Source organism: Euwallacea similis, chromosome 11, assembly GCF_039881205.1.
Source record: "Euwallacea similis isolate ESF13 chromosome 11, ESF131.1, whole genome shotgun sequence".
NCBI classification, from domain to species: Eukaryota; Metazoa; Arthropoda; class Insecta; order Coleoptera; family Curculionidae; genus Euwallacea; species Euwallacea similis.
In genome coordinates this window covers 4,797,482-4,820,665 of record NC_089619.1, presented here as the reverse complement: position 1 = coordinate 4,820,665, position 23,184 = coordinate 4,797,482, and the positions used below count along the sequence as shown (strand labels likewise).

Genomic DNA, 23,184 nt, shown 5'->3' with positions numbered 1-23,184 from the left:
AACTCGGCATATTGAACCTGGAAAACTCCCATAAAAGACTGGAGAAGTAGGACTTTATTCATATTAAGGTCAGCTCCAGGAATCCTCCTGGAGTTAATAAACTTTAGTACATTTGCAATGGAGGAGTTTGAGCTTTCGAGAAATGGGAAATAAAGTGAAGAGGTTTTATTGTTCGCATCATGTTTCCTTGTAATTAACATCTCATAACGCAGCTGCCTAGGGATTAATGCAGGCATTAAAACGAAATTAATTTTCGGCTCGAAGCGAAATTTCGATTATGATGCAGTATATCAGAGATAAGCCCTAGATAAATCAAAATCTCTGATGGCTTTATTTTAATCCAAATGAGATTTTATGCAAAAGTCTTTTTGCTTGAAACAAAGAAAGAATTTGGTGATTAATCACGCGAGTGATGTATTTGTGCCAGTTTATTTCCTTTCCAAGACGAATGGGGATTTCACGCTTTATAAGTCTGGATGGGTTCTAAATCAACTTCGTCCAAACAAAGCTATTTAAAGTAACAAGCGCGATGTTAATTTCAGCAGATGCTGACTGTTTTTTTCGTCAACTGTAGTTAATCTTGACGGTTTTGGCACTCCGACCGCAAAGCCGTTCCTTCGCCGGAAACATGTTTAGGAAATGGATCTTTAACAACTTAATGACGTTCTTTGAAGGTGTATTTTTACGCCATTGAACGAGTTTCCTTAAATGAGGGCTGTTTTTCCAGGCGTCTGGATCAATGGAGGTTCCTAGAAACAGCAGAGAAATCCAGAAATGTCGCTCAATCCCGTTCAAATTCCACGGATACCGAGGAAGCTCTGATCGCAAGAATGTATTGAGCACGAAAATACTTTAGGGAAACTTCAATAATGTAGAAGTTCACTATGTAAATGCCTTGTATTGCACATAAGCAGACAATGCTTATTTCACAATTGTTTTCACCAGAAATACTTTTCATGCTCAACCAATAAATCGATTTCCCTGCGATTTTTCAACGAACTATGACGGATTTTTCGTTAATTTTCTGTGTTTAAAAAATCCCGTTCAGTTTCTAGAGAGAGGTATTTTTTAATTCCAAAAATGTTTTCACGGACACAGATTATCGTTACGAAAATATAGTTCTAAGCCCATAAAAATAGCAGAAATCTCGAGTTTTCCCAGATTGGGAAATGTTTCTCTTGTATTTTTAGAACCAGGAACGAGGAGAAATTAAATACTCAAATCAATATGAAATATGAGGTAATAATAATATGAGAATAAGGTTGTGAGCCCGTAAAAAATTCCTAAAAATCCCAAATTTATTCCAGATCAGAAGTTTTTTGAGCGGTTTCGTATGTACAATGAATATTTTCTTTTTCAGGTAAGTGTCCGACGTCACAGTCACACGTGGATGCAGCACACCTTTACAAGGAAACATAGGTAAACCTTCCATTAATTTATTCCCATGCAAGCGTTCTCGGAAGTACATTATCTAATTTTCCACTTTTATTATTGTTAAGTGTACCAATTACCTTTAACATATCTCTAAATGCATCTCCAAACAGAGGCAGGCTTGCATGTTGTTTTTTGACCCTCGAATTACCGGGGATGTATCTACCCAACTACCCATATAAGGGTAGGTTTTAGAACTTGCTGATGTATCTAGCCAGGTGCATGTTACATGCGATATCGTATATAAAAGGGGACTGCTAAATACATGATTTTGTCATATTATTTTTAAACTTAAAGGTCATAGTTGCTGATAATTTAAAGTCAATTTTTCAGCAAGTTCACAGGCATATTTCTAGAGCTTTGCACGCAAATCTCTAATGGCGGAAAAAGTCTCTTCTACATGAGAGCCCTACGGTGTTATTCCAGATACAGTCAGTTTATATAGCCAATGTTCCAATTTAAGCCATTAGAAAGTAATTTATCCTCCCTTAACTTTGTCGAACTGGACAGAAACATGGACAAACCCCATGTCGCAGGGGCGTTTAAAAACTCCAATTGAACAGGACTTCTGAATAATACATGGAAATCGAACGTTTAATTAAAACAGTCGTGTATATTCCCCATGTTCAGTTTACGTTAGTTTGAAATTTTTGAGCGTGTGTATCTCGGAAATAATTGGAAAAATAGCCCATGAAAAATAACCCAAATTAGCACATAACCAGGTTGTAATATCTCGTTCAGTCGGTAGGCTAGAAAGCCGGTTTGCTGGCTATGTTCGCGATTTTCAGGCAATTTTTCAGGAGCAAAAAGTCCTGAGGATGCAAGTAAACCCAGAGCCCTTATGCAAACATCCAACCTAATCCAGTGGCGTGGGTAAAAAGGCACGTGTGCCTCCTAATTCCGTCATTTCGGGGGTGAATATTCAAAATTGACAGCCCGATAATAATGGGTCCAGTGACGGCTGAGTTATTGATGGGTTCAATTAGCCAGTTTCATTGACAACACGTGACCCTCCAAGGAAGGGTGCGAAAAGCCCTTTTCGTTTTATTATAGAAAATTATGGGAAATTTCACCTTTGATTATATAAGCCTTTGATGCCAGGCGCTAGGAAATAATCTTCTGTACCCATCCTTAAATACATTTCTTATCTAAATAAACAACACATTAAAATTTGTATACTTTAGAACGGTTTTTGAATGTTTATTCAACGCTTGAAAAGATCGACAATGGGCCTTTATCAGATGTGGGTTGGGTGGTTTGCACATATACATAAAGTCCCTTATATACACATCAGCATATAGGTCTTGAAAATCCTAAGTAAATATGCACTAATTTAAAAATTCGTTTGAGGATAAGGAGTGGCGGAGTTGAATTCACGATCTGTATTTAATAAGGGTTGAAATAATTCCGAGGGAATCTAGGAATGTAGTTTGAGGTTGGTTTACATAAGGAGCGTACTCCCTGTTGATAAAGTATTAATTAGTTTCGGTTTGCGAACAACCTGAACAAACAGGGTTATGGAATAGATATTATAATCGAAAACAATGTTTGATGTTTGTACACATCGGAGTAGCAAATTTGCTTAAGTAATTGTTATGAAGCCATGAAATGGAAGATTGAGGGAGTATTTTGTAATTAGCGATACAGAGAAAAGGTTTCGGTTTAGGTCTCTTTTGACAAAACTTCAGAATTTCACGGGATCCAAAAGCAATCAGGATTATGCGAGACGAGTTTCAACGACAAACGTTAATTTTTTCTTCGAAATTGTCAGCCAAAGCAATAATATATTTCCGAAAGAAAACGCTTTCAAGCCACCACTACTTGGAGAGAAATGTATGCTATTTTTGAATAAGAATCAGAGGCGTGCGAGACGACTACTTCATCGGATTTGGTAACAATAATCGACGTGCAAGAGGCCGATTTCAACATTCTCGCGGCACGCCAATGGACTTCTGCAGCTCGGCGCACGAATTCTAGAAAAGTTTCTACTAGGGCTCGCTAACAAGTAGAGGCCGACGAGAGGTTCAAAGGCAATTTGAAAATTACACGGAATATTTCGTTGCAGGACCTCGCGAAGTTAAAAATTTCCCAGTTAAATCACGATCGACTAATGAGTGTTTCATTGGCGTAAACCAGATCCCAATTATTTTTCATAGCTGAGCAGGACCGAAACTGCATTCGGAATGTTAAAATCAGCACAACAAGCGGCAACAAAACAATGGCCTGACAGAACTACAGCAGGTAATACAAAGCGGTCGCTGCATACGAATCGAAATCGAACAGATAAATAGTACCGTTCATTGTTTTTAATTGGACCAGGAAACAGTTGATCTCGGGTCCGAGTAATGTCCCTAATTACACGGATTTAATGTGCCCGCCTCTTTGAATTGCCCGAGCTTTTAATTCGGACTTTCGTGCCTTTAGATTGCTGATTAGGTCGCCAAATCGAACTTTATTGGACGGTTTAAGTTCCTAGCAAGAACACTCCATGTTGCATCAAAGCGGTTACTGTTCTCACCTTTGATGGCAAGGCAAATGAAATCATATCCTGAAGTCGAATAGAAAGTGCAAACAGTTCGGAGTCTTATCTATTTCGATTATGGAGAAATCAAATATTTGGCGTTATTCTCACTGTTTCAATTCGGTGTCGATCAAATAGCTGCCCTTGAAGTGCAGATGATCGGAATTCTACAATGAGCTTCAGAATAAACAGAGACATTTGACGCCGTAATAAAAAAAAAACGTATGAACAATGCTATCTTCAGTCTCACACAGAGCTAAAAAGACACTTCCCAAAAGTCTAGAACAACTCCAGAGTTCCTCACTCGAGCAAACTCGGCGGCGAAACTCCAATTTGGAGATGTTAAATACTGGTTCTGCACACCCTTGTTTCGGCCTTTGAAATCAAACTACTTGAAAACTATAATTACTTTTCGAATGGCAACTTTTTCTCGAATCCAGACGAAAATTGGATCCGGCCAGTATTGATTCCGGCGTCAGCAAAAGGTAGATTTTATACGACAGCAACGGCCCAATAGGATAATAAAAGCTAAAGGGTTGAAAAGGATAATGGTGCAGAAAGTTTCGTTCGCTATATTGGGCCCTATTCCAAGGGAAGCATCAAAGTTTGGGGATCCTGAGGAAAGTAAATGATTATATTGGCAACGAATCTCGGATGAAACCAGCCCCCAAAAGGCGGATTAGACAACTTTGTTGTACAGCTTTATTAGGATTATAAATTCATAAAGCTCCATTTTGACATTGAAGCTTGATCTACATAAGCCAATTTGCTTGCAAATTACGAGTTATCTTTCAGGAGGAAATTAAAATCGCCCAATAAAGAGTCGAATTTAGACCGTCATGTGCTTGCACTATTGCTGTGGCACAAAAGGTTCACGAGAAAATCAACTACAGTTTTGACAAATTTTGCAGTGGTTCAAATCAATGCATGTGCGCCCCCGATTATTACTGAATCATGATGAGGTTTTAACTATATTTAACGGAATTTCAGAGGGCTATTTTGTTGAAATTTGTTGATCAATTTTTAAAATTTTATTGTGGCCAATTTAGACATATCGCACGTCCCTTACTGTTACTGAATGGTAGTAAGATTTTAACTTAGAACAATGAAATTTAAGAGAGTCATTTTTCTGAAAACTAATAGTGCATCATTTTAAAAAATTTTGTGGTGGTTCGGATGAAAATATCTCTTACAGCTCTACAAGATGATCCAAAACTAAATTTCTGCACTCGTCTTGGTAACTACGTATATCCAACTTTGAACAATGAGCTTTGAGACACCCGGTATGCAGAGATTTTTGGGAAATCACATCCGGGATATTCAGTAGGTCAGTTGCAATCGCTGTTGCGTTTTGTCTTTTATCAAGTCGCCTACGACTCCAGAATGGAGTTCTGTGATTGGCCGATGCAGAAAAATTAAATCCCATGACATCACATTGAGATGTAGTTGCCGTCATCGAGGTCTCAGGTTTTCGCAAAAATTGCCGGAAAATTAGGTAAAATCGATTAAAAAAATTAATCAATGTGAGATCTCCAGGTCGTTTAATGAAGTTTGAAAATGGTTTTTGTTCTGCATGTAAGTAGTCTCAATTAAAGGCTAAGTGTGGACTAGGAAATTGTAGATATCTAGGTCAATTCGAATTTGAATTTGTGACAAAATTAAGAAACTAATATGTCAATAATTTGTGGCTCTCTTGAAGAAATTATTTTCCCATTTAGGAAGATAATTGAAAATTTATTAAAACTTGAGATAGGACGTCGCCAGATAAATAACTTCTATAACATTGCCCCTTTGTTACTTTATATTCCTCTCTTTGTTTGATACGTAGAAAATTAAAGAGTGAAAACGTCAAATACGCAATAACATCTCGAACTCCCTATTGGAATGCGATTTATGTCTATTGAGGCGAATTTGGAGGATTTCAGTGAAGGTTTTCGCAAAAATCGCAGAAAAATGCGGGAATTCTTTTTCAAAGTAATTTGAAAATCATCAAAAAAGGGTGTGTTTGAAGGTTCAGTGCGTTTGTTGGGGGGTGGAGATGGTTTTCCTTGAGCGGATGTAGCGTCAAAAGCTCAAGGCAAATAAGAATTAGAAACACAGTGTCCCTATTTAAATTTTCTAGGAAGTTATACGAGATTAATGAAATTATTTTGAGATTACCCTGATTTATTTCAGAATTGACGGTTTTTAAATTTGGGACACCCTGAAGCCAATAGCAAAATAATGCGTTAAATTAATTCTTTGTCATCGGCACACTCTCAGTCTAGCACACTTTTGTGCACAATAAATTATGATGAAGTCCCCCAACAAAACCCTTTTCACCAAGGGTTAATCCAGTTTGATAACATTCTACAAATTTATATTACTGGTCCCCGTGTCATGTTGTCTTAATTAACTTTGTTTTGTTAATTAACAGAGACGAAATTAGTATTTCTATTGTTTGACTGGTCCCAATTCCACCTTTGTCTTCTGCGGTATTAAAGTTTCCATTTCTCGGAGCTAATTAAAGAGATATGTGAATATAGGTCAGTTTCATCAAGAGTTGTTCCTGAAAATCAACATAAAGATGGAAGAGCTTAAAGCCCCTCATTCTTACTTCTGAAAAGCGTATTAATGACATATAATATCCCAACTAAAAATAAGCTTAGAGGAAATCCTCTAAGAAGATTAAAAGAAAAAACTCCTTATACTTGTCATCCCGGTTAAATAATATCTGTTCACTGGTTTGTGTCACGTCTAATTCTGTCCTCCATGGTTACGAAGCTAATAACGCAGACGATAAATATCCAGGATCTCCTTTCCAGACACCCTTTTTATATGTGTGTCCGTATTGCTTTGTGAACGACGTGTAAAAGGGCTTTTGGGTTTTATGTTATATGCTGAGACAGCGTGTATTGTGACTTAAGATTTGCTGTTTCTTGTTGTCTGCTCCTTCAAAATACTTAAAGTCAGAAAAGTTTCTTCAACAACACAACAACACAAAACCACAAATTATTTCTTTATTATTTTATTATTTATTAGCTTTGCACCTTGACGCCAAAGTTTATTAATCAATAAAACTAAAAGTTTTGCTACTTTTACATAATACGTAGGAAGCGGTTTCCCCTGAAAGTCATTGGCGTAGATTATATATTTGAGTTCCTAGAAATTTTCGAAAGTAACCAAGAAAATGCATTCCAAGTATCTACTATAATCGTAGTACTCATACTTTTTTGCTTCCTCATCTTTTTCCGTCATTTTTTCGCCGGATTTAGTCAGTTTTAGCTTCGGTTTTAGCTTCAGATTTCTCTTGATAAACCGTCCAAAAATGTCGTTCCCTGATGGTTCCAAGGCTATCAGCGATAATGACACTATCCTCAACACACATAAATTGGAGTCAGCAGATGTCTATTTACTTTTAGAATTTCCTCATTTACATGTGCAACGTATTTACATGTTCAGAAGTAAATAATACGAAAACCGAAAGATAAGTTTGACGGAAACGTTTTATCGTGAATGATGCATTTATGTAAGCGCAATCGTGTTATGCATATAAATGGCAAAATATCTCGAAAACATCTAAATGCAGGCCACTATTTTCGACCATATGTCGCAGTATTTGGCTTTAAAGGGAAAACTGGATTTATTGCTTGATAGAGGCAAAACGCTATTTAATGAAACCTTACAAAAACAGATGTTTTATATGATCAAATCCTTCGAAACAATCCGAAATGGATCCGCATCAGGACATATTGCTTATCACACACGTCGGTATCGTATTTTCCCATTTTCCGGACTTTTAATCTGCTATTCCTCGCTTCATGCAATTACAACTGTCGTTTGTCAAAAATTACGTGCCATCCAGTTTTAAAACAATTCAGTGTTATCGTTCATATTTCCATTGTGTAGGAAGTAGAATTAATTGGGTACGTTTCCATTTATGGCAAATGCAATTTTTCCAGTGAATGCAACCAATTAGGTCATAGAAAATTTATGTTTTTTTCCGAATAAATGATATAAATTCTTTGAGCACAACAAAGAGGTAATTATGATGGTACTTGTTATTCCTATAAGACGCATTATCTACATGTGAAAAAATGCGTTGGTATTGTATTCGCTAAACTGGATTTCCCTTTCATAAAATTGTTATTGATAGTTAAGCACATTATAAAATCCCAACCTTTCTCAATTACCTTAAGCGCCATTATGCGAAAAGTATTAGCCATAAAAAGTTTCCGTACAAATCTTGCTCCTTTGATCGCTCCAAGACCCGTTTGGGCCTGTTTGAGACAAGTATCAGCAACCCTTGCCAAAAGCTACACAAAGCTCTATTTTCAACCATAGCTGATTTCACAAACACAATTTTCCTATACCGAGACATCAAGACTGGATTCGACAAAAAGTTTGCCATGTTCAGTATGATTAATGGGATCTATACATGTGTCACAGGGACTTTTGTGTGGGCCCGTTCTGACGATGCAGCATTAAAGGCCCTGCTTTTGACAAACGGCCGATAACCATGAATAATTATGTACTGGCGTGTTGGGCCCATGGGTGGGGCGCAAATATTTACATCTCATATATTGTAACATCATTAGTCAACTGGTCAAGGGATGTATCTGAATCTATCGTCTATTATTCTAGATTAATTCGCAAAACGATCAACTTTTGATATTTTATTAGTTCCCTCTCGCCACGTGCCGAGAATGAACCCTTCTCATCTTCGGTATTTCATTAGTTGCTCCCGTGATTTTGCGATTGTCCCTAGAGAAACATTTTGTGCTGATTTTTCATGAGCTATTAGGCACTTACAGGAACTAATGGTGCTTTACGGGATGAAGCTTCTTTTACTTTTAGTGCAAGTGGGGGTTTAGTGGGGCTGTTTCTGAACTTCCACCTTAAAATTCTCCTCTCAGAAAGGCAAAATTGTCCGATTTTGACTGGGAAATTACAATTATTTTCCTCCGGAGTTCTCATTTTTCACGATACGCCAATCTGTAGTTTTTTTTTAACATTCTTCGACAATCAGTTCTTTCACTTTCCATCAGCAAAAGACAAAACATTTTCTCTTCATCTGCATCAGTATAGTTTAAACCGTGGAATCCGGCGTTGTATCTCTTCATTAACGAAACACAACAAGGCATTGACGTAGCGTTGGCTTAATATGCTTCAGCCCGAGAGTCAAATATCTTAAGTATTCGTCAAATATTTCTCGAAAATTTCTTAAAAAGTCAAAGGCGCGTAGTGAGGAGTATTTTTCGATCTTTAAAGTGCTGAAAAAATGTTGTTCAGGTTAGGAAGCAAAAATTACAACTTTCCCTTCGCAGCAAAGGGATTGAAAATATACTTTTCGGAGCTCGCGGATGACCAAACTCCGAGGCATGCAAATGAGTGCAGTTCTCGATGTTCCCCTCTGAATTGTGTGATTTCTTCTTAAATGCTGTGGTTTTAAAGTTAGATAACGAAAATTTCGTGGAAGTAGTTTTGAGTGGAAATGTAATGAATGTTTCTGATTCAACAACTAAATTCTAGCTCATCGAACTTCGCAAATTACATGTACTTACGTAAACCGCTACAGGCGCAGCCCGGTTGGGCGTACACATTGATTTAAAACATACAATAATTTTATCGCCATTTATGCACTTTTATCAAATCTAAGCGCTAAAAACTGTCGTACAGATTCAGGAATTTAGGACTTTGTGCAATTACGATATTTACATACATATTCATGCAAAATTTACGAGCTGCAAGAGCCAATCTAATGACTTATTACAGGTTTTGCGGAATATAAATGTCTCCTTCAATTAATAAACCTGCGTGATCGACACTATAGGACACGATTATTAATTTGCTGAATAATCTAATAAGCTAAGAAATAATTAATAATCGTTGCAGGAATATTTATCATCGGGCATCAGGAAAAGTTTTTATTGAGCTTTAAGGTGTGTGAAAGTATGATAACTTCACATGTAAAGACACTTCTGTAGGTGCAGTTTAAACATCTGTAATAAGTTTGAGCACACGTGCTTACAAATGGGGCGTTGGGCTGGAAATAAATAGTTGCATTGGTAGCAGAAGCTGTAAATAGTATAGCAAATTAGCTAGGGCGACAAAACGAGAAAGTTGCAATGGGATTAAGACAGCTTATATATGACATCATACTCGGTAAGGCTTGATTAATTTCCTGAACCGGCCTCGGTATGAATTACGAACGACAGTTGTGATTAATTTCGTTCCCAGCTGAAAATTAGGTTCATTATTTTTGCCTTTGTACGGTCGAAAATTAATGACCGACTAGCCGACGGTTTAAATGCACTTTCTAATATTACATTACCGGCAGTGATCGCGGGTATTAATTTTTTTTTCATCTTCTAGGCGCCTGAATTGGTATAATCGGTTTTAAGAGGTCTAATGCAGGTGGTAATTAGAGGAAAATCCGTTAGGTCGATTATGTTGAGGGAAAAAGGTTTAACATTTTTTCAAGCCTGTATGGCAAGTCTCAATCGGTTCAGTTCTTTAAAAGAGAGTTTTGATGCTGTAGAAATTGGACATATAAGTCGGAGACTATTTATAACTCATGCACGGGAACTATAGAGTTTTGTTCCTGAATTGATGATTTGTTATTATTATTTATTGAGAAGAACAACTTCCCATGTTGACAAGAAGGAAGCACCCACTTCTCAATTACTCCATTTCCGTTTAGTAGTAATTATTTTAATTGACCCCATTTGTCTTCACCAGCATTGTTAAAAAAACGTTTGAGTTTGAAGTCGTGAGGTTACCGGATTAAACGAAAAATATGCTAAATTTCATTTCAGTAATTTAAATAACTTTTTATACTTCTATTATTGTTTAAATTAAGTAGTATAATTAATTTTAAAAGCACTTCTCTTCCTTCAATTGACCGCTTTGAACTGGCGCAATCTCAAACCCGGATCTGGGCATTGGTTCGATTCGTATACTTGAACTTGAACTGAACGTTATTTTATGTTAATATCTAATAATGAAAATATTTGTATATATTATTAATAAATCATGGAAATGTTCATTTTATTTCTTTTCGGTCTCAGTAAACACTCTCATTTTTTTATTGTTTCCACATTGCAATCTTGCATTGTAGTAGCTTAAATTAAATTAAAGGTAAGTTTTATATAGGGCGTGCTTCCCTTTCGAGATGACATCACGACTGATGCCGTAACTCCATAAATTCAATACTGAGGCAACGTTGGCCCCTCACTAAAAGTTTTCTACGAAATCATTCAAACCAGGTCATCTTTTCCATGGAAAAATCTCAGCTATGGCCAAATGAACCAGCAAGTGAAACAAACAAGCCCATTTCTGTCAACGCCATAAAAGAGTCTCAATTTCTTTTGATTAAAACTTTCGAGGCGACTTTTATACAGCCGATGCATTATAAAAGCTATCGCCTTGGCTCCGGCTCTCTTTTTGATGTACAAACTTCCATTCTCCCTCTCTTTCCTTCGAACTAATTTATTTATTTTCCTTTGCTCCCTCCGATTTAATTTCGGGCCTTCTCACACATTTTCATAAACATTTACGGCTTACTTTCTCCTCCCCAGATTAAAAATATTATTAAATGCCTGCCTGAAGGAAGCGGGGTTGTTACCCCACCAAATCCAGAATTAAACAAGGGGTAAGCTTTGTGTTTTTGGAATTCTGGAAATGTTAATTTTCCGTTTAAGGAATCTTTCTTTGAAACCTGAATTTCTTTTTGGAATATTCAAAGTTGCTTTAAAATTTTTTCTTAATCTTTGAAACAGCTAAAGTTGTGATATCATTCATCGGCCACGTTCAAAGTACCTTTCACAAATGTCAAAATCACGTTAGCAACATTCACTTTCAGTCATTAAATCATAGACGCACTAAGGTCGTACCTCACGAATCTTTAGAACAAAAGAAAACTCGATTATTCCGTTTATTACCGCGACGAGCATCTATGAAAATCTTGTTCATCGTCGCGCTAACATTCGAGTGAATCATCTACGAAGTGATATCGGTACTACCTGCCTTTTATCAAGGTACAGCTGATCGCCCTTGGAAGTGAAATGTACAATGTTTTCAGATTTAGCAAAATGTCAGAAAAGTTTCGAATTCAAGGCAGCAGTTTCATTACGCAAACATACCCCGATGGATTAAAAAATAGATTTTCTATTGCAAAGAGAACTCGATGGAAAAAGAAGTCTTAGGTTTTCGAGAATACTAATTTAGAATTTCATATGTCGTGTTTATAATTGATATATCATATATATAATAAAGATAAAGCCACCACTCACTTTAACATTTTGTCTCAGTCTCTTAAAATTTAACAACTTAGACGACATATGCGATCTTATAAATTTAATTCTCTTATAAACAATAGCCGTAAGCGTCGCGTCGCGATCTTGCAGGGACAACGTCGTCTCCACCAAATTGTCCAGAATTCGTAATTTTTATTAATAACACGTTTGTGGATAATGTACTCGACATTTTTAAAAAATTTGGAAACCGCTAGAGTTGCCTCCGGAAGAGCCAGAATTGACTCAGAATTGAGAGTTTCTGCTCAAACCAGAGACGCACACGGCTCACGCTTAAAGCACAAGAACATTGAATTTAATTTCCTAAATTAAAATTTAAGATTTTCAACCTATGCTGACCGTGGAAACCACCATTGAGGCCGTGGAGCTTTGGAAAGACTCTTTTCGGACCTTCATTTTCAAACTAAAAAACATATTGTCGAACAATTTTCGCTCCGAGTTAACTGGTTAGTTTATTCCACACTTCGAATGTCTTGTTTGATGTGCTACCGCTCGGCTGAATCATCTAAGAATCGACATTACTAGGAGTAATAGGACGGATCATAACGATATGATAGCCTCCAAACATTCACATACCTTTCGCCCTTTTTGCGACCGTACAGCTCTCGGTCTGACCGGACGGAAACGATACGCGAAACAATAATATGCAACGTATACACGCTTGAGGAAGAACAGCGGCAAAAACCACTCAGAGTGGTCACCAACGCAGAAAATAGAATTAAGCGAGGTTAAATTAGGGACAATGATCGAACACTGATGACTTACTGCAAATAAAGCTTCTGCAATTATGATTCGTTGGGAGTCCTGTCAACAAAAACTGTCATTCCGCAGCCTTTGAGGAGAGAGATTTCAGTTACCATTCATTTTCGACTCGGTACGGACTGCACTGCTCGGTCTCACGTCCGCCTATGGCTCCATTCTTTTCGGTCGCGGAAACTTTTACTCCGATTCAATTCGAGCTCCTTCCGAGCAAGCCGCTGCTACTCAGCGATCGTGCAACTTCGGAGACCCGAGCGCAAACGAGACGGTATTCCCGGAAATGGCAATCAAAATTTGTCGAAACGGCATTCCATTGCAAACAAAAATAAACAATAAAAAAATTCACATTCTACACAGATGTTTCTTTTCGAGGACCAAAGAAATTGATTAGATTGATAAACATTTGCTTCAGTGATTAATGCATCTTTTCTTTTGATGGTAAATTGATTTATTGCAGCAATTTCCCAATCATTAGACGTATTTGAATAAAAAAAACTTAGTTTCAACGCTATTAAAACACTAATCGTGCAAACGATTTTAGAATGATTAAAGACGTCTAACTTGATAATCCAACAGTCGAATGTAACAAATGAGATACCAAAATGTAGAGAACGATAAGATCTTTGAAACGACATATCACTTAACCCCTTTACTAGTTAAGATGTTTGAGAGGGCCGTTCTGCGGGGTAGAGGGTTGAAAAAGATGCGGTAAATTCTGCATAAAAATTCTTCCCCCTCGATAACAAAATCGACGTGTTTCGGTGATTTTTAAAAAATTTATCCCGTTTCGAGATAATAGGGGTGGGAGTTCTCAATTTGATACCTCAATTTGATTATGTGTGTGCTAATTGACCCCTTTCATTGCTTTGCTATACCCTACTCCCTAGGCCTCGGAATTACATACCATTCAGATTCATTTTGAAACTTACACAGAACGCTTCAGGTTAAATTCAAATAACAGTGGCGTATAATTCGTTTGAGAGGTATTTCAGTTTTTTCATAGGTATAATTAGCTAGCTGCAAGCTAAGTTTAGAATAGCATAATCCCACTCTCTGGGACTAATTAATGATAATTTGAATGAATTCCTAAAAATTGAGTATTTTTTTAAATTCGCAGCAATCTTTAGGAACGAACTTTAATACTGATGTTTGCAGTATTTCAAAGTTTACAGATTTGTATATAAGATCCTGCTCCCTTGGAGAAATCGGAATATTCCTATCAACGGCTTAAAGAAAATTTCAACCGTCAAGTGAAAAATCCGAGAGTATTACTTTATTTCATCAAAATTTCTGAAATTCCTGGAGGACGGGCAAGGCTACAGACTTTTATGGTATATTAAGGGTTTGAAATTGTCTATAAAATGCCGCTCTTGCAACTAAAACTAGCAATATATGGGTACCACCTTATGGAAATTGGAAAAATAAAAAATGTACTAATATATCTTTGTTAGTCGATACACATGTAGAAAATTGTCAAATATCTTAATTAACGTTAGTTCAGTCTTTCAATAAATCCTATTTCCCACTTTCTACGCCTCTGAATTTACTACAAACAAAATCCTACAGTGATTATATAAAGGAAACTTCAAATGTCAAGGTTAATGGAATCCATTGGCGGATCTAGGGCTACTAAACACTCACTACGCCTCTGGCGTTGTAATAATTAACTGAGTTGAGAGATCACTTATTCTGTTTTCGAGTCTTCAACGAGATGACCTAATTCTTTGATATTAATTTCAGAGATGCATAGCTACATAGCTCTACTAAGTTCAACGCTGTCGCCTTTTAATTAATTAGGACTGTAACTGCGAATGCGGTATGTGAAACGCTACTGGCAAACGTTAAAGCCGAGGAACTTATTAATTAGAGGCTCGGAATTGTGTTATTACTTTGGCGAGCTCGTCTCAGTGTAATTCATGTGTAATCTACTTCCACATTAAATCTGCCATATTAGACCTGCTCGTGTGTAACCTAGATACATGCCAAATTGAAAAGAATCACAATGGATTGGAGTATACTTCGGACGAACTAATCCGCAACATCAGAAAAGTTACAAGAAAATTTGACTTTATCAATAATCTAAATGAATCAGAATTAAGTATATCAATCGCCCTCAAACAAACGTTACGCCGGTACGTTTCGATGAGCGTTTAACCTGAAGTTTCTTCAGTAAACCGAGTTATAAGTTACGCCACTGATTCCTTTTAGTTTTAGAGTGCAAATCCCCCTTGTAACTGTAGAAATTTTCAGTCCGTATCATTCAAAATTAGCGGTGTGTCAGAGTTAAATTAAATTACTTCAATGTAAGATGAAATCTTATTTCGACAATCTAGAATTAAAATAAATTGAATTGCGTTATAAGACCAGCTACCTCACTGATTTCCATCTGGTTTCAGGTTTCTTTTGCTAAATTGTCCAGCACGTAACGCGAAAACTCAAAAGCGCATCAAAGTCAAATCATGAGATCGGAGTAGGACGAAATCTGTCTTGCCCATTCATATCTAGAATCGACCTCGAAATTTCCTGAACTCGAAAACTAACCTGAACTAACCCGAACTCGAACGAAACGAAAAAGGCATGGCGACAGGAATTGTCTGATGATGTTGATTTTATTGCGGTTCTGTTGAAAATGCGGTAACGACAGTCATAAAATCATTATAAGCTAAATGCTCAAAAGTCTACCTAAACCAGGACCATTGGAGAAATTAACCGATCGAGGTCTCATACATTATTCAAAGCTACTTCGGTGCTTCTGAACTAAAGCTAATCAATATATATGCAAAATATGAGGCGAACGAATCAAAGAATAGAAACAATGTATTGTGCTGTAGTACATAAATCAAATCTCAGTAAAAATCAGGCGTAGAGTGGTTATTGTTTTTGACTGTGACTGGTAATAAATCGCAATGTCCGCACAGTAGAACAATGGAGAATACTAAATTTCACATATTAAGTTCCTTGGCCTCATGTATACCTCATTTCTTGTTATTAGTGAAACTTCCGGGGATTTAATTTTACCCACAGAGATTTTCGGGTCAATGGGACGTCAAAATGACGTTAGTTCCCTACGTAACAATAAAACCTCTTAACACAACAACATCTTAATTAAAGAGGATCCATCAATTGGCTAAGCAAAATTAGTCTGGCTGTTATTAAAGCGAAGTCAAACAAACTTTCCCTGTTTACCTCAACCTTTAATATTAAACTTCGTTGTGTGCTACCACGAAAACTAATTAATTAGGAGTTCAACTCCGGGGAATTTTGCCAAAAACCTCAGTGGAAACAGGTGGGATAGTAATGAGTTCCATTTTATTTCCAGGAACCTATTGAATTTTGTGAGAAAAGTATCATATTTTCCTTTGTCCCCCTTTCAATTATTATTTATGTCGAGCTCGTTGTCGCCTAATGCTTGCCCTATATTATAACCCGTGCAAAATCCATCATCTTTCGAAATCTGTCAAGCGAAAGCAGCTATGTTGACGCAGATGGCGCCTCCCGCCTCTTCCTCCTCATCCTCCCTCGATAAAGGGTTCCCGAGGGAACGTCACATCATTAGTATGACTGGCAGGGAACGCATTAAACGACGCTTTGAGCTGCGTTTTCCCTTAAATGGCAAATTATTTATTCAGAATTAAGTAATGGAATTTGTTCCACCTTCATAGTCATTGATAGAGATCCTCGAAAGTGACCTCCGACCTAATGAATGGATCAGGAGATTATGTCTTTCAGACCACCCAGGTGGTGGGCAGTGTCTGAACTCAGCTGAAATGCTTTATGGTCAATGACATTGTGAATTCATCTGCTAATAAATCGTTTAGGGTTTCCAGGGGGAAGTCTCAGGTTTTTTAGCAGTCACTAAAAGTCATTGTCGCATCGTTTTTTGTGATTCGTCATTTCGACTATGGAACATTTTAATTGTGACCAAATTCGTGGTATAAATTCGCTTCGTCACAACTTCGTGGCATTGTCGCAATACCGCTGTCCACTCATTTGAAATGATTAGAATTCGAAGAAAATCTGTCCAATGTGTCTTAAAGAGGCGTCGGAGAATATATAGAAAAATTTATTCGTTTTTCACTTAGCCCCGATTTCGTCATCAATGCAGATCTCTAGTCTTTTTTTACATTGAAAATTTTGAATTTATCTGCATACAAAACTAACATTTCCTAACCATTCTTGTTTCAGGTCAATACCGGTCACCGCGCATAGTCGAGCATCCATCGGACATCATAGTGGCGAAAAACGAGCCTGTGACGTTGAATTGCAAAGCTGAGGGAAAGCCGGAGCCGACCATCGAATGGTACAAAGACGGAGAACTGGTCAAGACGTCCACCACGGACAACAAATCCCATCGCGTATTACTCCCCGTAGGATCCTTGTTTTTCCTCAGAACCATGAACAGCAAAAAGGAGCAGGACGCTGGCGTTTATTGGTGTGTCGCGAGGAGCATTGCAGGAGTTGCTACAAGCAGGAATGCTACTTTGCAAGTTGCCGGTAAGTTTTATATGAAGCAAAACATCTGCCCACCAGAAAAAGAGCGTTCGTCACGCATTTCGAGGGACCTATGCGTATAGATTCATTTTTGCCTCGGGCGTCTGCAGTCTGCAGCATTATCAGATTGGCGATAAATAAATAGAGCCGTCCAGAGAGGCGATAAATTGCCGCCCCAGGAAAAATATTAAACAATAGCAGGCAAAAAAGTAGACAAAAACTTTCTTCTCGACTTTTGATTCAGCCAGAGATTTATCATCCTAAACGTCCCGGAATGGCCGATAAACAAGGATTACGAGCAAAATTCCCGATCGCAGGCTGACAGATGGTGATGAATGTGCGGTATTTAATCGATTATCGTCGCTCAAGCACCGTGTCTTGGATGTGCTTCAAGCACTTCTCTCGATTGTCGTATGACATACCACTTTTTTATCTTCGACTAGCTAAGAACAGGATCTAGGAATTTAACACCGAGATTTCTCAGCCCTTTCATTAAATACTGTCAAATTAGCATCAATTTGAAACTGATGAAATTCATGAAATCGTCTGGTTTCGTCCGTCTTAAGGGCGAGATCATTTTCACTTTTCGATTTCATGTCCGTCAATCATTTGATGATCGTAATTGTGTCTCGTTAAGGAACCGACCAGTAGAGAATATAAACAAGTGCTTCGTTGCAATTATCAATGATAAAAACTCAGTAGCGTGGAGCCTTGGATAGGATGGTTTATTGTTCTTTTCAAACCCCCGAGCACGCCCCTGACGAGTAATGAATGTAATTTAAATCTCGAATTTCATTTTAAAAATTTCAGGCTTCTAAGTGCGTATGAAGTAGCGTTGTGTGTTTCCAAGAGTCCTAGAATTTTCTCACCGAGAAATGAAATTTCTTACCCAAGAACTTCGTTCATTTATCAAATCAGTGGCATCACAAGCAGTTTTTTTAGACACATCTGTGCAAAATAATTGATTGCTTATGTAGACCGACAATGAAAAATTGATGAAAAAAAAACAATTTGTAAAATAGTTAAAACCAAACAGTGAGATTTATTTTTTGATTTTTACATTTCTTTCAGTCTCCTCGGGGGACGACACTGAGATTTCTAATTCAACTTAGGATTAGGGTCAAGATTTCTAATAATTCAAAAAGTAACATATACAGGGTGCCGTTTCTGCAGCTTAACCATGGGGATCTCGGTTATTATAAGAGATACGAAGTCGGTTAAATTGGGACAAAGTTGTGTCCTAGGGAGGGTAAAAATATGCCGCTGAAAATTTAAAAAATTTTTCAAAGGTTGCCGAGACTTTTGGAAAAAATTGAAATTTTGATTTTTTGTTTTTATTTTTTTTCAGCGAAAACGGATAGAGTTGGACATTTTTAACCAATACATTATTAGGACACTTTTTCATGAGGAATTTGAAAATGTGACCAGAATGTCCAAGACACTCTTTGTTTAAAAGTTACGACGCCCAACTTTGTTACTTCTTATGGTTGCCATATTGGATTTTTGCATTTTTGAGTTAAACTCTTTTTTCTGACTTAAATGATGTGCGACACAGCATCTCTTACAGTAATCGAGATCCCCATGGTTAAGCTGCAGAAACGGACACCCTGTACACTAATGATTATCACTTAGTTTTTGAGGTTCTTTTTGAGGCCTCTTGTAGGACGAGCCTCAAGTTTACTTAGGAGAATCGCATCAAAATCAGTAGCTTACCTCAATTCTCAGGGTTCTAGGCTTTAACAAAAATCACATCTATAATCTTCTGCCAAGATTTTCCAGTTTTTTAATCTTTCTTGAAAATATTCACCCCATATGCACCCCCATTGCCTGATTTGACAAGTACCAATAATTAACTGCAAAGAAACCAGAACTTTTCAGTCCCTTCAATCCAAAACCCAATCCAGACGCATAATATGGGCCTGGAAAAATATTTGGCAAATTTTCTAGTATTTGGCAACACGGCAAACCCCAGCACCGATTGCACGTCTATACGGGGGATTTTTACGAGCCCTGCGGGGGTAGTGCGTGCTGCAAAGGGGGGAAGCGGCGCGCTGTCGGGGCTGAAATATGGGGGAAAACTTCAATTCGAAATTAATGGTTCCCATACAGAGGTGCACGTATATATTCTACCTTTAATTAAACTTCGCCCAGAAGGCAATTTCGCCCGATATAATATATGTTGGGAGAGCCGTCATCGCAACGTTCCGGCGTTTTCCCTATACCTACCCGCAAAACCGGAACTGGATGAATTGCACAAATAGCGCTGGAAAGGTAAATTTATATTGTGGAATTCCTTAAACTGCAATTAATTTTGAGGAAGACCAATTTGCGCCCGTTCCATTTTTAACCCAAACCCAGTCCCGCTAGAATGGGCTAAGTCATGGTAGCTGTCCGTAAACCGACATGGCTTTTTGAAAATGAGCGCTTTTCCGATGAAAAATTTTCATCTGCTACCGATAAAGCATTCTTCGGTGTTAATTACATGTTAATTCCAAAATAAACTTTCAGCCTCGGCTATTTCAAGAGGGAAATTCTTGTTTGTCCTGTGCTGCTAAATTTAACCGAAATGGGCAGGTCAGTGTCATTTTAATGTGTGGATGGAGTTAAGTAGTTTGTCCTAAATATAAGTAGCTATGGGCAATTATTTTTTCCTCTAGTGCCGTCCAATAACCAGCTTTTATCGGGGTACAATTCTTTTTCATTAATTGCCCTTTGTGGGTCAGCCCTAACGGGCCTATCAATAAATCCAGATAACAGGCAAAATAGTGGCAAGAAATCATCAGCAATGGATTCGACTGTCCATTGTGACAGATCTAATAAGGAATAACTTGTTTTGTGGCTGTTTTTAGGGCACATGAATCAGCGTAAAAATCCCACTGCAGGAGGATCACATAAAGCAGCGTTTATATAATGTACACGTTGGGTAAATAATAAGCGGCTGATATATATCTGTCATCCTAAAACGTATAGATCATTTGTATTCGATCATGTTGGTGATGTTGAACATAAGTACGTGTTATGGTTGACGAAGAATCGGGTGTGGGATCAAAGGCAAAGCTGCCGGTTTTTACCAAGTAATCTGCTGATAGTTGCTTTGTATACAGTACGCCATTTGTCGTTATTTAAGTCCACATAATAGGAAATAGTAGGGCTGGATGTAATTAGGCAGCTGGCATTATTTAATTAGAATGATATATTGCTGCTTAAGCGGCTTACACACAACCGAACAGGTACAATGCGTAATTCTTGTAAGTACTAATTTAAGAGACATATTTTAGACTCATTCCATACCTGAGCATAAGGTATGTCACTAAGATGACTACTTATACGAGTTACGCATAGTGTAATATCTTAGGTTCCAGTGGCAAGTTTGAACGGTTAAAACTAAAAGAGATAAATTACGTGACAAGGCTGTGCAAAATCTTAAGAAATGTTCCCGCAATTTTGCACGTCAAATTACACATCGTATTACACACTACAATGAAGGAAGTACTTGCCGTGGGGCCGCTATTTTATTCTCACCTCAGTTCATGTGGAGCTACAACATTCTCTACCTGCACCGCACTCTTCCTCCTACTGGAAGGGTCGTCTCACGCGGGGAGTGAAGAAACTCTCCACAGCACAGCGTTTTTAATTTTCCACTCGGAAGTCAATGGAAACTTTGCGAAACGAGGTACGACGCGGTTTTTTCTGGAATTTTGGAGTCTATTAAATTGTTATGTACCAAATCCAAGTTTTGTAAGCGGAGTCACAGTAATTTGGGTACAAAAAGGTACACAAACGAAATTTAAAAAGGAAGAGAAAAATCCCAGCCCACCTTATTTTAAATATATTTGTGGAATTTATCTCCTAAATAAATTTAGGGAAATCAGCGTCATGTCACGAGGGTTTTGAATAAATTTCTAAAATTCAAAGAAGCCAGTTTCGGCATTTTGATAGTAATTTTATGCTCAGAGTTTTGGTGAATACATTTGAGGTTATTGAGGATGTTTAAATCAGTCTTCCCGCAGCGAATTTTCTGCTTCGACCGTTCCTAAAATACCTCAGTTTTTTTAAATAATTTATACGGCAAATTTTGCAGTTTTTGATGCTCACCTAAGTAATTTCCGGCCGATTTCAGTGAGTGTTTTTAAGATTATAAAGAAAACACAAATCCTCCAGAATACGAGTGTTTTCCCTCTTCATCTTAGAATTCAAGAATTTCTTTGTTTATTTAAAATTTTCTCATTGTCTGCATTGAGCATTTTTGGGCTCGCTCAGCTCACAAACACGCCCGTTTCATTCTGAAAATCGGGTGTAGCCTTAATTTACGACAGTTGACATCCCAACATGGCCTTTATGCATGTAAGTGTGTGTACTGTTAAACCAAAGGTCACTGTTTATCACTTCCCAGAAGGAACATTGTTGTTAAAGGCGTCTCACTTTTATTTGAGATAAATCAAGCAGAAACGTATCGTCTCAAAAGCAATTAAATCGAAGACATTTTTGTCGGCTTTTGTTCTCTTTGGTCGTAATAGCCGTAATGCTGTCTTTGATCTAAAGCTGTAAACTGTCTCTTTTTGCCGTAAAATCGAGATGAATGCGAATAATCGAAGGCTAAAATTAGATGAGAGATTTCACATGGAGATCTTGTAGATACTTCGCAAATATTTGTCAATTCACGCCTAATGGCAATAATTTGCCAATATTGACATCTTAGAAGTGCTTTTAAGCTGGCCTTTTATGTGCTAAAGATAAAAGTATCCTTATTTCCTGGTTTTTGTTATTCCAAAGTTCACACGGTCCCAGTACAATATTACCATGAGTATTGTTCGATTTAATGGGAATGTGAATGTACGAAATTAAGTTGGTTTGACACGAGAAACATTTTCAATATCGATTGCGTGTAGCTCCTGTTTTTCATTCAAATTACTCAATTGGAAACCTATTTGTTTCCACTAATGCGCTATTTTAAATTTGCCACTGTATAGGCATGATTAATGGACACAGTTTGCTTGTCATTTTAAATTAAATTTCGAAAATTAATAGAAAAAGGTTTTTTCAGCACGATTGTGGAGCAATGAAAAGCAGGAAATATTTTATCAGACGTCAAGCAAGCAATGAATGAAGGCAAAGCCTCCCTATTAGTATTGACACTTTCCTTAAAAACAGCGCTCCAAAACCCTCTTGACTTACGACTTTCCGATGATACGATAAAACGCGTTCCCCAAATTGATAACGCTCCCCTTTCCGGCCGGTGCATCCCCAAGTGGATCGATGGACAATGTTGCCGTTGTGTCTTTCAGCATTCCACACTTTAGGCTTTTCGAAGTTCTTTGTTTTCTTCCCATGCTGACAATATCTTTAAAATTGTCTACTACCCCGCTAATGAGTTTTCTTCAGTGTGTTTTTCAGTTCAGATAATTTCTGGGCCGAGGAATTACAAAGGAAAGAGGCGTGCGTATTGTGGAATTAACTTTTGCCGCCCTTCCTCTTTTTTTTTTTTTTTAAACATTTTTTGCGAATAATTTTTAAAACTCTGGCTGCACGCCACTGTGTTACGGCAGCTCTGTAAGCGTTTCGACATCGTGGTATCGTTGAACGATCGTGGTAAAAAAGTCAGAGACAAATATATTTTCAACCTCTGTAGAAAGTTTCGCCTTGATTGCTCTCTCAAGAATTATTAGAGTTTGAGATACAGCCAGGTCA

At 37.5% G+C, this 23,184-nt stretch overlaps 1 protein-coding gene across 2 annotated transcripts in view; it reads left to right on the top strand.

Moving 5' to 3' along the window:
* The window catches only part of robo1 (roundabout 1), a 61,987-nt gene that overhangs the window by 9,512 nt on the left and 29,291 nt on the right, over window positions 1-23,184 (top strand). For both annotated transcript variants that reach the window (XM_066395120.1, XM_066395119.1), the window contains exon 2: window positions 17,191-17,499. In XM_066395120.1, the coding sequence (XP_066251217.1) occupies window positions 17,191-17,499 (309 nt within the window). The remainder of the gene's footprint in view (window positions 1-17,190; window positions 17,500-23,184) is intronic.